The 12,939-nt window shown below is 65.5% G+C and overlaps 1 protein-coding gene across 1 annotated transcript in view; it reads left to right on the plus strand.

Annotated features, from left to right (window-relative positions):
• Window positions 1–4,607: 4,607 nt before the first annotated feature.
• The window catches only part of LOC128827297 (mucin-1-like), a 31,898-nt gene continuing 23,566 nt past the window's right edge, over window positions 4,608–12,939 (plus strand). The window contains exons 1-2 of the mRNA XM_054011156.1: window positions 4,608–4,686; window positions 4,962–5,989. Coding sequence (XP_053867131.1) covers window positions 4,608–4,686; window positions 4,962–5,989 — 1,107 coding nt within the window. The remainder of the gene's footprint in view (window positions 4,687–4,961; window positions 5,990–12,939) is intronic.

The following is a 12,939-nucleotide window of genomic DNA, read 5'->3' on the forward strand; positions in this document are numbered from 1 at the left end:
CCACCCCCCGTCAACACGACCACACCTCCCCTGAGCAACAAAACCACCCCACCCCCCAACAACACAGCCACCCCGTCCCCCAGCAACACAATCACCCCTGCCCCCGTCAACACGACCACACCTCCCCCCAGCACCACAACCAACCTGCCCCCCAGCAACACGATCACCCCTCCCCCCACCAACACAACCACCCTGCCCCCCAGCAACACGACCACCCCTCCCCCCAGCAACGCGACCACCCTGCCCCCCGGCAACATGACCACCGTTCCGCCTGGCAACGTGACCACCCCTCCCCCCAGCAACACGACCACAGCGCCCCCCGGCAACACAACCAACCTGCCCCCCAGCAACATGACCGCCCCGCCCTCTAGCAACACGACCACCCCACCCCTCAGCATCACGACCACCCCGCTCCCCAGCACCTCCATTACGACCCCGGCCCCGATCCGTTTCTCTCTCTCGTTCCACATTGTGAACTGGAACTTCAACGACTCCCTGCTCGACCCCAGCACCAGTTACTACAAGGATTTATATTCCAAAATCCAGAGCCTGGTGAGCACAGCAGCCCCTCCCTCCCCTCCCGGCCCCCTGCCCCTGCCTGCCAGCTGGGGGCGGCTGCCAGCCCCAGGCTGGGGGGCTCCGCGGGGAGCTCCATCGAGCTGCCGTGTGATGAGCCTTCGGGGCTCTGGTGGCTGCTGCAGTTCGGGCTCCACAGGCAGAGACCCCACGGAGCGGGGAGGGGAGATGCCCCCCCCCACCCCCAGGCCCAGCCCTGGGCACCAGGCCCCTCAGCCCCACAGTCCCCTGTCCTGGAGCAGTGAAGGGAGAGTCCCTCAATCCTGTCTGGGGAGCCCCCCTGCCAGCCCCGGGACCCTGCCCTCAGCTCTGGGCTTCTCTGCCCCTCTCCAGCCAGTTCTGGGGAGACCCCCTGTGCCCCGGCACCCCAGAGAAGAGCAAGGAAGGTTGGCAGGGGCTGGGGTAGATCTGCCAAGCTGGGTGCTCCCTGCCCCCCTTAGCCAGCTGGGGTGCTGGCAGTGACCCTGTTCCCCTCTCTGTCTGTGGCAGTACAACAAGACCTACGGCTGCCCAACGTGTCCGAATGGGCAGAACTACCTGGGATTCACTGATCTGCGTTTCAGGTACAGTGTGTGCCATGGGGCTGCCCCAGCTGTGGGCAGGGGAGGGGGCAGCCTGCTGCCTCCGGGCTGCGGGGGAGAAAAGTGAGGAGAGAGAAGCTAAATCTGTGTGACCCGGGGGTGCCATGTCTGACAGCCCAGAGCTTTGGTTGCTTGAGGCTGTGCTGGGTGGAGCTGCGAGGGGCAGATGGATGGTGTGGGGAGGCCAGTGCAGTGACAGGTGGGAATGGGGGAGGTTGGGGCAGGGGCAGGTGGGAATGGGGGAGGTTGGTGTCACGGAGTCCCCAGGTGATGCTCTGGAACTGCTCCCCAGAAAGCCAGTCAGGACTCTGGGGAGCCTCCTCTCCCTCGGAGCAGACTGTCTTCAGGGCAAGAAGCTCACATGGCTTCACCTCCTGGGTCTGCCCTTGGAGCATTCAGCATATGCCCCGCTGTGTGCTTCCCACAGCGAGTCCCCCCAGGCGGGGTCCTGGGGCAGCCAGAGGGTCCTGCATCCCCAACTCCGCAGTCAGACGTGACTCTCAGCCAGCCAGTAAAACAGAGGTTTATTAGATGACAGGAACACGGGCTAAAACAGAGCTTGTAGGTACAGAGAACCGCACCCCTCAGCTGGGTCCATTCTGGGGCCCAGCGAGCCAGACACCCACGTCTGCACTCACTTCCCGTCCCCAGCCAGCCCCAAACTGAAACCCCCCTCCAGCCCCTCCTTTTTGGCCTTTGTCTCTTTCCCGAGCCAGGAGGTCACCTGATCTCTTTGTTCACCCTTAGCTAACCCCTTGCAGGGGGGAAGGGCCCAGGCCATTAGTTGCCAGGAGACAGAGTGTCCATCATTTATGCACACTGGCCTTTATCCCACCTCCTAGAGACTTAAGAAATGCATAGGAGAAACTGAGGCACCCCTACAGTATTCAGAGGAAACATTAAGAACAATCCCACTTCATCACAGTTGGTGAAGGGGCAGGTGGGAATGGGGGAGCTGGGGCAGGGGCAGGTGGGAATGGGGGAGCCGGGGCAGGGGCGCGGGAAGGGCCGGGGCCAGACCCAGTTAACTCCCCCTCTCCGGCACGCTCTGCAGACCAGGCTCGGTGGTGACTGAGTCTGTCCTGCAGTACCGAGTGAGCAACACCAGCATCAGCGCCACCGACCTTGAGCAGCAGCTGGCACAAACGCTGGACGGCCAGAACAGCACAGATGGGCTCGAGCTGGACAGTATCCGCGGTGAGCAGGCTCCGGCCGGGCCCCACAGTGTCGCCGCAGCCACGTGTCCTGGGGCCCCTGTGCTGGGGGCTCAGCCCATGACTGAGGGGGGCTGGTGTCCATGGCCCTTGTGCAGAGCTCTGTGGAGACGGGGCTGCCCTCGGGGGCTCCTCCAGCTCTCAGCAGAGGCCTCTGGCTGGGTTGCTTTGGGGTGTGTGGAGGGTGCCTGCCCTGCTGGCCCAGCCCAGCCTGTATCTGTCCCGGGGGGGAGGGCTGAGCCCTGGAAACTTTCGGCCTCGCTAGGACCTAGTGGCAGTGAGTTCCCCAGGCTAGTCACGTGCTGTGTAAAATAACTGCCCCTGATTTGTGGGCACCTGCTGCCCCAGCAGCCCCATCCAGGGGTTTCTACTGCTCGCCTGTGCCCCATATTTTGTTCTATTGTCTCCTGAACTGAATGGACCAATTCTCTCCTAGGCGCAGAACTGGGCCCCAACACGACCACCCCGCCCCCTGGCAACACGACCACCCCACCCCCTGGCAATGCAACCACCCAACCCCCCGGCAACACGACCACCCTGCCCTCCAGCAACACAACCACCCCACCCCCCGGCAACGCAACCACCCCTCCCCCTGGCAACACGATCACAGCGCTCCCCGACAACACAACCAACCTGCCCCCCCGCAACACAACCACCCCGCCCCCCGGCAACGTGACCACCCCGCCTCCAACCAATGCAACAACCCCGCCCCCCGGCAACATGACCATCCCACCCTCAAACAACACGACCACGCTTCCCCTCAACAGGACCACCCCACCCCCCGGCAACACAACCACCGCACCCCTCAGCACCTCCATTACGACCCCGTCCCCGATCCGTTTCTCTCTCTCGTTCCGCATTGTGAACTGGAACTTCAATGACTCCCTGCTCGACCCCAGCACCAGTTACTACAATGATTTATATTCCAAAATCCAGAGCATGGTGAGCACAGCAGCCCCTCCCTCCCCTCCCGGCCCCCTGCCCCTGCCTGCCAGCTGGGGGCGGCTGCCAGCCCCAGGCTGGGGGGCTCCGCGGGGAGCTCCATCGAGCTGCCGTGTGATGAGCCTTCGGGACTCTGGTGGCTGCTGCAGTTCGGGCTCCACAGGCAGAGACCCCACGGAGCGGGGAGGGGAGACGCCCGCACCCCACCCCCAGGCCCAGCCCTGGGCACCAGGCCCCTCAGCCCCACAGCCTCCTGTCCTGGAGCAGTGAAGGGAGAATCCCTCAATCCTGTCTGGGGAGCCCCCCTGACCCCCCCCGGGACCCTGCCCTCAGCTCTGGGCTTCTCTGCCCCTCTCCAGCCACCTCTGGGGAGACACCCTGTGCCCCGGCACCCCAGAGAAGAGCAAGGAAGGTTGGCAGGGGCTGGGGTAGATCTGCCAAGCTGGGTGCTCCCTGCCCCCCTTAGCCAGCTGGGGTGCTGGCAGTGACCCTGTTCCCCTCTCTGTCTGTGACAGTACAACAAGACCTACGGCTGCCCAAAGTGTCCAAATTGGCAGAACTACCTGGGATTCACTGATCTGCGTTTCAGGTACAGTGTGTGCCATGGGGCTGCCCCACCTGTGGGCAGGGGAGGGGGCAGCCTGCTTCCTCCTGGGCTGGGCTTGGGAGGGGGAGAAAGGTGAGGAGAGAGAAGCTAAATCTGTGTGACCCTGGGGGTGCCATGTCAGACAGCCCAGAGCTTTGGTTGCCTGAGGCCGTGCTGGGCAGGTGTGTGCTGCCCTGGGGGGTGGGGGTGGGCAGCTGGGGCTGGGGCAGGTGGGGGCATAAGGGGGGTGGTTCAAGGGGGTTGTGGGTGGGGCAGCTGGTGCAGGGCCCAGTGGGTATTGTGGGAGAATTGGGGCAGGGCCAGGTGGCAGGAGCTGGCAGGGGGCAGATGGATGGTGTGGGGAGGCCAGTGCTGGGGCAGGTGGGAATGGGGGAGCTGGGGCAGGGATGCGGGAAGGGCCAGGGCCAGGCCCAGTTAACGCCCCCTCTCCTGCACACTTTGCAGCCAGGGCTCGGTGGTGACTGAGTCCGTCCTGCTGTACCAAGAGAGCGACACCAACATCAGCGCCACCGGCATTGAGCAGCAGCTGGCACAAAGGCTGGACGGCCAGAACAGCTTTGATGGGCTCCAGCTGGACAGTATCCGCGGTGAGCAGGCTCCGGCCGGGCCCCACAGTGTCTCCACAGCCACGTGTCCCGGGGCCCCTGTGCTCGGGGCTCAGCCCATGGCTGAGGGGGGCTGGTGTCCATGGCCCTTGTGCAGAGCTCTGTGGAGACGGGGCTGCCCTCGGGGGCTCCCCCAGCTCCCAGCAGAGGCCCCTGGCTGGGTTTGTTTGGGTCGTGTGGAGGGTGCCTGCCCTGCCGGCCCAGCCCAGCCTGTATCTGTCCCGGGGGGGAGAGGGCTGAGCCCTGGGAGCTTTCGGCCTCGCTAGGACCTAGTGGCAGTGAGTTCCCCAGACTAGTCACGTGCTGTGTAAAATAACTGCCCCTGATTTGTGGGCACCTGACGCCTCAGTTGTCCTGCCAGGGGTTTCTACTGCTGCCCTGCGCCACATATTTTGTTCTATTTTCTCCTGAACTGAACAAACCAATTCTCTCCTAGGTGCAGAACTGGGCCCCAACACGACCACCTCACCCTCTGGCAACGCGACCACCTCGCCCCCAGGCAACGCAACCACCCCGCCCCCTGGCAACACAACCACCCCACCCCCCGGCAACACGACCACCCTGCCCTCCAGCAACACAACCACCCCACCCCCCGGCAACGCAACCACCCCGCCCCCAACCAACGCAACCACCCCGCCCCCCAGTAACGCGACCATCCCGCCCCCCAGCAACACAACCACCCTGCCCCCCGGCAACAGGACCACTACACCCTCAAACAACACAACCACCCCACCCCCCGGCAACACGACTACCCTGCCCTCCAGCAACACAACCACCCCACCCCCCGGCAACGCAACCACCCCGCCTCCAACCAACGCAACCACCCCGCCCCCCAGTAACACGACCATCCCGCCCCCCAGCAACACAACCACCCCGCCCCCTGGCAACAGGACCACTACACCCTCAAACAACACGACCACCCAGCCCCCTGGCAACACGACCACGCTTCCCCTCAACACGACCACCCCGCCCGCCGGCAATGCAACCACACCGCCCCCAACCAACGCGACCACCCCGCCCCCCGGCAACACGACCACTCCACCCTCAAACAACACGACCACCCCGCACCGCGGCAACATGACCACCCCACCCCCCAGCAACACGACCACCCCGCCCCCCAGCAACGCGACTACCCCACCCCCCGGCAGTACAACCACCCCGCCCCTCAACACGACCACCCCGCCCCCCGGCAAAACAACCACCGTTCTCCTCAACACAACCACCCCACCCTCAACCAACACGACCACCCCGCCCCCCGTCAACATGACCACCCCGCTCCCCAGCAACAGGACCATCCCACCCCCCGGCAACACAACCACCGCACCCCTCAGCACCTCCATTACGACCCCGGCCCCGATCCATTTCTTTCTCTCGTTCCGCATTGTGAACTGGAACTTCAACGACTCCCTGCTCGACTCCAGCACCAGTTACTACAAGGATTTATATTCCAAAATCCAGATCATGGTGAGCACAGCAACCCCTCCCTCCCCTCCCGGCCCCCTGCCCCTGCCTGCCAGCTGGGGGCGGCTGCCAGCCCCAGGCTGGGGGGCTCCGCGGGGAGCTCCATCGAGCTGCCGTGTGATGAGCCTTCGGGACTCTGGTGGCTGCTGCAGTTCGGGCTCCACAGGCAGAGACCCCACGGAGCGGGGAGGGGAGACGCCCCCACCCCACCCCCAGGCCCAGCCCTGGGCACCAGGCCCCTCAGCCCCACAGCCTCCTGTCCTGGAGCAGTGAAGGGAGAGTCCCTCAATCCTGTCTGGGGAGCCCCCTCACTCCCCCTGACCCTGCCCTTGGCTCTGGGCCCCTCTGCTCCTCTGCAGCCACCTCTGGGGAGACACCCCGTGCCCCTGCACCCCTGAGGAGAGCAAGGAAGGTTGTCAGGGGCCGGGGCAGATCTGCCGAGCTGGGTGCTCCCTGCCCCCCTGAGCCGGCTGGGGTGCTGGCAGTGACCCTGTTCCCCTCTCTGTCTGTGGCAGTACAACAAGACCTACGGCTGCCCAAAGTGTCCAAATTGGCAGAACTACCTGGGATTCACTGATCTGCGTTTCAGGTACAGTGTGTGCCATGGGGCTGCCTCAGCTGTGGGCAGGGGAGGGGGCAGCCTGCTGCCTCCTGGGCTGGGCTTGGGAGGGAGAGAAAGGTGAGGAGAGAGAAGCTAAATCTGTGTGACCCTGGGGGTGCCATGTCTGACAGCCCAGAGCTTTGGCTGCCTGAGGCCATGCTGGGCAGGTGTGTGCTGCCCTGGGGGGTGGGGGTGGGCAGCTGGGGCTGGGGCAGGTGGGGGCATAAGGGGGGTGGTTCAAGGGGGTTGTGGGTGGGGCAGCTGGTGCAGGGCCCAGTGGGTATTGTGGGAGAATTGGGGCAGGGCCAGGTGGCAGGAGCTGGCAGGGGGCAGATGGATGGTGTAGGGAGGCCAGTGCTGGGGCAGGTGGGAATGGGGGAGCCGGGGCAGGGATGCGGGAAGGGCCAGGGCCAGGCCCAGTTAACGCCCCCTCTCCTGCACACTTTGCAGCCAGGGCTCGGTGGTGACTGAGTCCGTCCTGCTGTACCAAGAGAGCGACACCAGCATCAGCGCCACCAGCATTGAGCAGCAGCTGGCACAAAGGCTGGACGGCCAGAACAGCTTTGATGGGCTCCAGCTGGACAGTATCCGCGGTGAGCAGGCTCCGGCCGGGCCCCACAGTGTCTCCACAGCCACGTGTCCCGGGGCCCCTGTGCTCGGGGCTCAGCCCATGGCTGAGGGGGGCTGGTGTCCATGGCCCTTGTGAAGAGCTCTGTGGAGACAGGACGGGGCTGCCCTCGGGGGCTCCTCCAGCTCCCAGCAGAGGCCCCTGGCTGGGTTGCTTTTGGGCGTGTGGAGGGTGCCGGCCCTGCCGGCCCAGCCCAGCCTGTATCTGTCCCGGGGAGGGAGGGCTTCTGGGCCCCCTGGCAGCGCACCCATTGACAGCCGTCCTCGCTGACCCTGGGCTGGGGCTGGGCCCCCAGCCATCACACTCCGCCTCTTCCCAGCACCCTAGGGCCAGCCCCCTTCCGACAGCCCCTGACTGTCCCTGGCCCTTCTGCCTGGCCAGCTGCATCCCCTGGCCTGGGCCCCTCTCCTAGGATCCCTCCCCTCCAGGTCCTCCCCAGCCCCTGACTGCTCCTTCTTGTGTTTCAGCCAACTCTGGCAGCTCTCCCCCGGCCACCTCGGCGCCAGCCCCCCTGGTGCCTGGCTGGGGCATCGCCCTGCTGGTCCTGGTCTGCATCCTGCTGGTGCTGAGCATCGTCATCTTCATCCTGCTGGTGAGTGCCCCCCGCTGCCCCTCCCTCCGGCCTCAGGCCCCCCTCCAGCCTCTCTCCTTCTCCCTGCCTGACCCCACCATCCCCTCTGCGCCCCGCCCCCATTCACCAGCCTCCTCTCGCCCCTTCAGATTGTCTGCTCGTACCGCAGGAGGAACCGCGGGAAGCTGGATCTGTTCAGCTCACAGGCCTCGTACCAGCCCAGGAGCGAGTACCCCAACTACCACACCTACGGGCGCTTCAGCGGCCCCGGCAAGAAGCAGCATCCCTACAATGACGTAAGCAGCGGGGCCTGATCCTGCCCTGGGTGCCCCCTCGCCCAGCGTGTGCCCCAATGTCTGTCCCCGTACACGGCCTGGGTGCACCCCTGGACGCCGGTGCCCGGTACACGGCAGCCCTGCCAGGCACACGCTGGGGATGCCAGCGGCAGGTGCTGAGGGTGGATGCCCCCCATTGCTCACTGAGGGGGGGTTGGGAGGAGGAGGGGGGTTGGTCAGCTCATCCCAGAAAATTTCACCAGAGAGACGAACACAAACCCTGGTGGCATGGCGATGGTGGCATGGTGCTTCCCACGGTCCTAACTGTGTCCCACCCAATGAACCCCCCCGGGAGAGCTGGGGGGGTATCAACAGCACAAGGGGTCCCAGAGCCAGAAATGTGAGCACAGGACCCTGCTGCACTAGTCAGCTCATCGGGGGGGATGTGCTGGGGGGATGCAATGTGCGGGGGAGGGTTATGGGGTGTGATCCTGTGGGATTATAGGGCCTGGTCTTGGTTTGGTTATGGGGTGTGGTTCCTGGGGGCGATGCAATGGGGGTGGGCCTGGGGGATTATAGAGCGAGGTCCTGGGGGGTAGTCCTGGGGTGGGGGGGTGCATGTCCCTGGGGGGGCAGGGGACTGGCCTGGCCAGAGCCAGGGGAAATGTTGTTCTACCCAGTCAGGTGGCTGCAGCCCAGGCCCCGTGTGGCAGCCCCTGACCTTGACCACAGCCCCCTTCGCTGAGTTAATCACTAAGGGGCAGCTCCCAGCTGACATCAAACCAGCAGCTAAACAAACAGCAGCTAATGGGGCAGGCCAGTGGCTCTGCCCGCCCTGCCCCCACAGCTCTGCCTGGGTCTCTGGGGGCCGCTAGGCCTGTACCTGCCATGGCCTGTCCTGCCCTCGGCAGCACCAGCATCCCCCGTCCCTGCCTGCCCTGGGACCGGGGTTCAGCCAGCCCCCCCGAGGCACTCTCCATTCCCATGGGGGCCCTGCTCTGCCCCAGCGGGAAGCTCTGCAGGGCTGTTTGGGGAGAGAAATAAGGAGCCACCGACTCATCCACCTGGAACAGCATTAGGTGTGGCTGGGGGTGAGTAACCACTGGCCGGCCCCCGGCCCGGCTGGCTTCTCCATGCCCAGCAGGTTCTGTGGCCAGATGGGACGTTTGCTGAACGCTCGGCCCTAGTTCAGCAGGAATTCACTCCGGGCCGGTCTCTGGCCTGGGCGAGACGGGAGGTCAGACTAGACAGTCACCATGGGCCTGCTGGCCTGGGACACTCGCACCTGGAATCTGTGACTCCTGCTGCTGTCCGTGGGGGACGAGCCCCCTGCCTTGCTCCAGAGGGGTGGGGGGCTGGGAGGGCTGGAGTGGGGCTGGGTTCAGAGGGTGGCACTGTGGGTGGGGAGATGGAGGAAGGGGGTTGGAGGGTGAGGTTGTGTGTGGGGTGAGGTCGCAGGACAAGGTTGTGGGGCAGGGATGGGGGTGGGGTCGCAGAGCGAGGTTGTGGGGCAAGGATGTGGTCGCAGGACGAGGTTGTGGGGCGGGGGAGGGGGTGGGGTTGCAGGGCGAGGTTGTGGGGCAGGGGTGGGGGTGGGGTCACAGAGCAAGGTTGTGGGGCAGGGATGTGGTCGCAGGACGAGGTTGTGGGGCGGGGGTGGGGGCGGGGTCGCAGGACGAGGTTGTGGGGCAGGGATGGGGTGGGGTCACAGAGCGAGGTTGTGGGGCAGGGATGGGGTGGGGGTGGGGTCGCAGGACGAGGTTGTGGGGCAGGAGAGGGGGTGGGGTCGCAGAGCAAGGTTGTGGGGCAGGGATGGGGGTGGGGTCGCAGAGTGAGGTTTTGAGGCGGGGAGGGGGTGGGGTCGCAGAGCGAGGTTGTGGGGCAGGGGAGGGGATGGGGATGGGGTCGCAGAGCAAGGTCGTGGGGCAGGGGTGGGGGTGGGGTCGCAGAGCAAGGTTGTGGGGTGGGGGTGGGGTTGCAGAGTGAGGTTGTGGGGTAGGGATGGGGAGGGGGTGGGGTCGCAGAGCGAGGTTGCGGGGCAGGGGAGGGGGTGGGGTCGCAGAGCGAGGGTGTGGGGCAAGGATGGGGTGGGGTCACAGAGTGATGTTGCGGGGCAGGAGTGGGGGTGGGGTTGTGGGGCTGGAGTGGGGGTGGGGTCACAGAGCGAGGTTGTGGGGCAGGGAGGGAAGGGGGTGGAGGTGGGGCTGATGCCTGGCTCCGGGAGAAGTCGCTCTACAAATGGCGCCGTGGCAGCGCCGGCTGTGCCCCTTGCCCGGGGTGGCCTGGCTGGGCTCTGCCCCGGCACCATGCCCATGGATCCCAGGCGGCCCCGCTCCTGCCCCGGAACGGGGGTTAGTGTAACTCTCATGCCCGGCTCGGGGCTCCGGCGGGGGGCAGCCTGCCCTGACGGAGCCTGGCTGGAGCCAGGCCCTGCGCTCCCAGGGACGCTGGGCTCCCTCAGCCGAGCCCGTCCCTGCTGGCCGGTGGGAGGCAGCCGAGGCCTGGGCTGTGCCCTGTGCAGAGCCCGGGGTGGCAGGTCCCTCGGGGAGGGCGGCTGGGCTGGAGCAGGCGGAGTCTGTACGTGGGGCTCTGGTTTTCCCTCCCCTGACCCGTGGGGACCCGGCCGCCCTCGGTGGGTGGCTGGTGCCTCCTCGGCTCCACATCTCTCCCTGTGACTGAACGGCCGCCCTGCACCCTCAGCCCCGGCCCGGCACTGCCTGAGGGACTGGGGGGCCGGGGGAGCCTGTCAGGGCAGTGGGTCACTCTGCTGTTAAATGGCCTTAGCCCCACAGCCCCAGGCCAGGTTTGGGGTAGGGTCACCTTCTCCCCGCCCCATCATGTGCCCCCCGTGCTGCCGTGGGGCGGCAGAGCTGGAGCAGTCCCTGAGGCCTCTCCCTGCTGGCAGGGACGGGGTGGCCGGTATCGAACGTGACTGGGGTCTGTTCGCCAGGGCTCAGCCCAGTGATCCCCTCCCCAGGCCCAGAGCCCCGGTTTCCATGCCAACAGGGGAACGTGGTGGTTGCCTGGCTGGGGGTCCTGGTTGCCAGGTAACGGTGGATTGGCCCAGCCTGGCTCTAACCCCATCCCCTCTGCTTCCTCCCAGATCGCCGCCGGCAACGGCACCAACGCCTTCTACGCCAACCCTGCCACGACGTCATAGGATCTCTAGGGACACCACCCAGGGACCAGCGGGAGCAGAGCTCCCACCATTGCCATGTGCTTCCTGCAGCTGGACTCCAGGGTGCCGGGCAGGGCCGACAAGGCAGCCCCGGGCAGGGATTTGCTGCACCGGGGGGGGGGGGGGGGGAGGACAGGGGGGCGTTTGGAGTCACAGTGTGGCAGGGTGGGGAGGGGGTGACTGCCCCCCCTTGCAGCCCATGGCCCTGCAGGAGGGGGAGCTGCTTAATTCCTCCCCCGCTCCACAAGGGAGGGCAAAGGGGCTGCCCCATATATCCCCCCTCCAATCAGCCTGGACAGTGCAGGGAGTATGGCAGGGGCTCCCCAGAGGAGCCCCCCCATACTGCCCCGAGCTGTGGATCGGGTGTCCGCCCCCCCACACACACACACAGCCTGGGGAGCCCTCTCTGGCCCAGCTCCCGCCTGTTTCCAGGAGGTGGGAGTGAGCGTCGGAAGGTTCCGGAGCAGTCGAATTCGAAAACATGAAGGAACTGGATGAACAATGCGAGGGGGGACACTCCCCCCAGCTCCAAGCCCCTCCTGCCCCCAATCACTTGCCAAATGCCGTATCCTGCCATGGGACCCACAGTGTGCAGTGTTCAGGTTCCAGGGGGTTACGTTTGCCTGCACCATTATAAAGGCCTGGGGCTCCTTTATAATGTAACCTCTTGGCTCTGTGACGGCTGCCCCACCGTGACAGGGGGTCACAATGTCCTTGGGAAGGTCTGTGTTTATAGTGCTGAACAATAAAGGGATCTGTGCTGAGTCAGGCTCTAGGCTGGTTTTCTCCTGCACCTCTCGGACCTCTGCTTTGGCAACGCTGCCTGCAGGGCGGTCTAATCAGCTCAATGGTCCATGGGCAGGGGGCTGTGGGACCGCCATCCCTCAGAGCCAGCACCGCCCAGCTCACAGCCCAGCAAGTCATCCCTCCATCTAGGGCCAGGGTACCCTGGCCTCAGGTGCCCTCTCCTGCTCCGACAAAGGGGAGCTCAGCCCCTGGTGAGAGCAGGGCAGCGAAACGCACCAAGGAAATGGCTGGGCAGGTGTAAAATGGACTCAAGGAAAAGTCTGGCTCTGAGACTGGCCTCGGTGTGACCAAGAACCCTGGCAGAACCCAGAATCCCCGGTGTTACCCAGAATCCTGCTGGGCAGCACGTTGGCAGTACCCAGAATCCTCTGGGTGTTACCCAGAATCCTCTTGTCAGCGCCAGCGCTCTGTCGGGTATTTCAGTGGGACTGAACTGCAGTAAATGGGGTTTCACGGCAGCCACACGTAACCGGCAATGGCCCCAAAGGCAAATTGGACAAGAGGAGGAGGGGGCCATAAAACCATCATGAGGGGCCAGAACAGACCCAGCTGCCCTCGCACCAACAGTAGCAGCTTTAGAAATACCTGTGAGCTGCTGTCATGGGCAACATGCCCCCATGGGCCCCCCTCCCCGCCCAGGGAAGGTGACAGCTGGTCTCCAGGCTTCCTGGACAGGGCTGGATTAACCCATTGGGGCCCTAGGCACAACACATGTAGGGGCCCTACCCACTGATGCATAACAACACGGCGCCAGACAGCGCACTCCCTGCAGCTGGGCTGGCCGTGCTGTGGCTGCCCCGGGACCGGCTGCGTGTTCTGTTGCTGCTCGGGGCGCTGCTCATCGTGACTGGGGGGGGGTCGTACCTCCACTCAAATTTCCCTGGCCATAAAGT

This window comes from Malaclemys terrapin, chromosome 21 (genome assembly GCF_027887155.1).
Source record: "Malaclemys terrapin pileata isolate rMalTer1 chromosome 21, rMalTer1.hap1, whole genome shotgun sequence".
Classification (NCBI taxonomy): domain Eukaryota; kingdom Metazoa; phylum Chordata; order Testudines; family Emydidae; genus Malaclemys; species Malaclemys terrapin.